We start from the raw sequence: 3210 nt of genomic DNA, 5'->3' as shown, positions 1-3210 counted from the left end.
TGTGAACCTCCTGAAGTTCAACAAGGCCAAGTGCAAGGTCCTGCACCTGTGTCGGGGCAATCCCAAACATGGATACAGGCTAGGCCATGAGTGGATGGAGAGCAGCCCTGCCGAGAAGGACTTGGGTGTATTGGTGGATGAAAAGCTGGACAGGAGCCAGCAATGTGCGCTCGCAGCCCAGAAGGCCAATCGTATCCTGGGCTGCATCAAAAGCAGTGTGGCCAGCAGGTCAAGGGAGGTGACTCAGCCCCTCTACTCTGCTCTGGTGAGACCCCACCTGGAGTACTGCGTCCAGCTCTGGGGCTCCCAGCATAAGAAAGACATGGACCTGCTCGAGTGGGTCTGGAGGAGGGCCACAACGATGATCAGGGGGCTGGAGGACAGGCTGAGAGAGTTGAGGTTGTTTAGCCTAGAGAAGAGAAGGCTCTGGGGAGACCTTACTGCAGCCCATCAGTACTGGGGAGGGACTTTTTATCAGGGAGTGTAGTGACAGGACAAGGGGCAATGGTTTTAAACTGAAACAGGGCAGGTTTAGATTCCTTTAGAAGGAAGAAATTTTTTATGATGAGGATGGTGAGGCACTAGCACAGGTTGCCCAGAGAAGTTGTGGATGCCCCCTCCCTGGAAGTGTTCAAGGCCGGGTTGGACAGGGCTTTGAGCAACCTGGTCTAGTGGAAGGTGTCCCTGCCCACAGCAGGGGGGTTGGACTAGGTGATCTTTAAGGTCCCTTCCAACCCAAACTGTTCTGTGATTCTATGATTCTATGGTAATAGATGGAGAATATAGTAGATGGAGCATCCTCTGCCTCTGGGGAGGAAGAATGGCTCCGAGCAGAAGGGAATTCCCTCCACCTAGAGCAGAAGTACCTGGAGGTTCTTGTTTGCACCCCCAAAATGTTCTGCTCACAGGGGAGCCAAACCCGGATGGTTGGTTTTTTTCCCCCGACCTTCTTGCAGGCAGGCGGGTGGCAGGATGAAGTGGCCCAGAGCCACTGATGGCTTCGCTCCCGTGCCAGTGCTCGCCAACACAGAGAGGTAACGGGAGTGAAAGACCGTAGCTCTGCCCTCCAAGTAATCGAGGCTCTTGTGTATTCTGGAAGAGAAAAAGACAGTTGGTTTCCAGAGGTAAGCCTGAAAAAAACCCAAACCAAAAAAGTTTGAAAGGATATTGTCGTTAAAACTGACCTGCTCCGATATTTTTGCTAAAAGCACCTAATTTTCTGTAATTTTCTAATTATGAGACTCTACCAGCAACATCCTGTTTCGGTCCCGGCTGACAGCACCTCCTGAGAGCAGCCTGGAGGAAGGGCACCAGGGACCAGGTAAATGCGTATTTTTAGGGACTAAATGGCACCGCTCCACAACCTGCTCTTGAGACGAGACCGGTTCTTCAGGGAGGGGGGAAAATGTGATTTTCATTATTTATTCTTAACCCCACTAGTCCCTGCTCAGGCTCACGGCGTGGTCTCCAAACAGTGGCAGCACTACAGCTGAGCAAGGAAGGGTGATTGGAGGATGCTCAAGCACTCACCGTCCTCCTTAGAGGAGAATTAAATATTGTCGGGCTTAAGGGTATGGATAATGATTACATTTTTCCAAGAAATAATCTGAATATATACACTGAATATATACATATAGTATATATACATAAAATTATATATAATTCCCCCTGGGCGAACAACCCAGTCCGGTGGGATGCTGTGGCAGAAGGAAGGTCATTACTCTGGGTTTCTCGGGATTCCCCCTCCTGAAGCTAGCGCAGGTGGCTGAAGGATTACAAAAATCTAAGCCAGTTTTAAGCAAATATGTGTTAAAAGGAGCTGCTTAGTCCAGCCTAGTAAAGCCTGCTGCAGAGCATTGCGAGAAAACATTGCAGTTCCCTTTCATGTAAAGATATTTACATGATACTGAATATATACAAATATTCACTGGGTGGAGGAAGATGCTCAATAGCCTTTCCTTATATTTGTACAAATGTGGAGCGCTCTCATTTTTTATATTAAGCAAGCAGAAGGAAAGTAGCAGTTCAGCCCTTTTCCAGCCATTTTTACCCCCACATTTGCTTTCACAGAGTTAACTCATGCTGCCTTTTTTGCACCTGGCTCCTTCCTTGGAGGTGTCATCTCTATTTTAGACCCTGAGTTTTCCAGTAGATCAATTCAAAGGTAGCAAGAAAACCAGCACAATTAGTTTAATTTACATCGGAGTTAAGCCAGCCTAATGCGTGGATGGTTTTTACAGCCGTTTTCTGTTTTGCCTAGGTACAGTTTAGTGTGGGTGTGAGTTTTCAGACCCCACTAAGCAGTTAAAAGCCCGGCAGACCTGTACCAGGCACTTTAGAAACACCACCCTGGCTTTTAAAAGGATGTTGGCATCCATTAAATACTTTACTTTAAATACATTAAAACCATTATCTATGCTTTCATTTATCTTTCGCTCTCTACATCCAACCATTGGTGCAACCATGACCCTCCAAGCGCACTGCGATCGCATGATAGACATCGTATGGAGAGGGCTCAATGTGAGCGTGAAATGGGGCCGCAGGCATCTCCCAAGCAAGGAAGGTGCTGCCAGCATGGGGGTGACACGGAGGGGTGGGACAGCTGGAGGACACAGCCCACCTGTGGGTGTCCGGGTGGGCGGCGTCGCTGCTGAAGAGGTAGTCGGCGTCCCGCCGGGGGGACCCCACCGCCGGCCACTGCAGGAGGAAGAGGGGGTGAGGAGGAAAGTAGATGCCCCTGTGTGTCCACACCCCAACACGCCCAGGGTGGCCCAGGATGGGGCCAGCTGCCCGGGCCAGTTGTGGGGCCACAGAGCCAGGCCCCGAAGTGGGAGCTGTGATGGGCCCCCCCCATGCCTGTGGGTCTCCTGCAGCCCCACTGAGGGCCCTTCTGGCCTTTTCTTCAGTGTGGAGGCACCGTGCCCTGCCCCGGCACTGGAGGGACCTGCCAAACCCATGCTCTGCCCTGCTGTGGGGGGCTCAGCCCTGCTCTGCCCCACCGAGGGGTGACAGGGCTGTGCTGCTATTGCTCTGCCCCACTACGGGCTGAGAGGACCGGGCCCCACTGCTCTGCCCCACCAAGGGGATGTGTCAGCTCCGTGCCCCACTGCCCATCCCCGGGGCGCCGCCGGGACCCCTCACCCCACAGCTCCCGCGGGCCCGGGCTGACGCTCTGCGAGAACCAGGCACGGTGGCCCCGGAACAGCGCGG

At 52.5% G+C, this 3210-nt stretch overlaps 1 protein-coding gene across 1 annotated transcript in view; it reads right to left on the bottom strand.

Moving 5' to 3' along the window:
* TERB2 (telomere repeat binding bouquet formation protein 2) overlaps positions 1-3208 on the bottom strand; it is a gene marked incomplete at its 5' end in the record, with an annotated part of 4821 nt that extends 1613 nt beyond the window's left edge. The window contains 3 exons of the mRNA XM_009276344.1: positions 947-1092; positions 2621-2786; positions 3142-3208. Coding sequence (XP_009274619.1) covers positions 947-1092; positions 2621-2786; positions 3142-3208 — 379 coding nt within the window. The remainder of the gene's footprint in view (positions 1-946; positions 1093-2620; positions 2787-3141) is intronic.
* Between the last annotated feature and the right edge of the window lie 2 nt (positions 3209-3210).

The sequence above is a fragment of the Aptenodytes forsteri genome, unplaced genomic scaffold, assembly GCF_000699145.1.
Source record: "Aptenodytes forsteri isolate BGI_AS27 unplaced genomic scaffold, ASM69914v1 Scaffold113, whole genome shotgun sequence".
Classification (NCBI taxonomy): Eukaryota; Metazoa; Chordata; class Aves; order Sphenisciformes; family Spheniscidae; genus Aptenodytes; species Aptenodytes forsteri.
The sequence above is the reverse complement of the archived record's forward strand: the minus strand, read 5'-3'. Positions and strand labels throughout refer to the sequence as shown.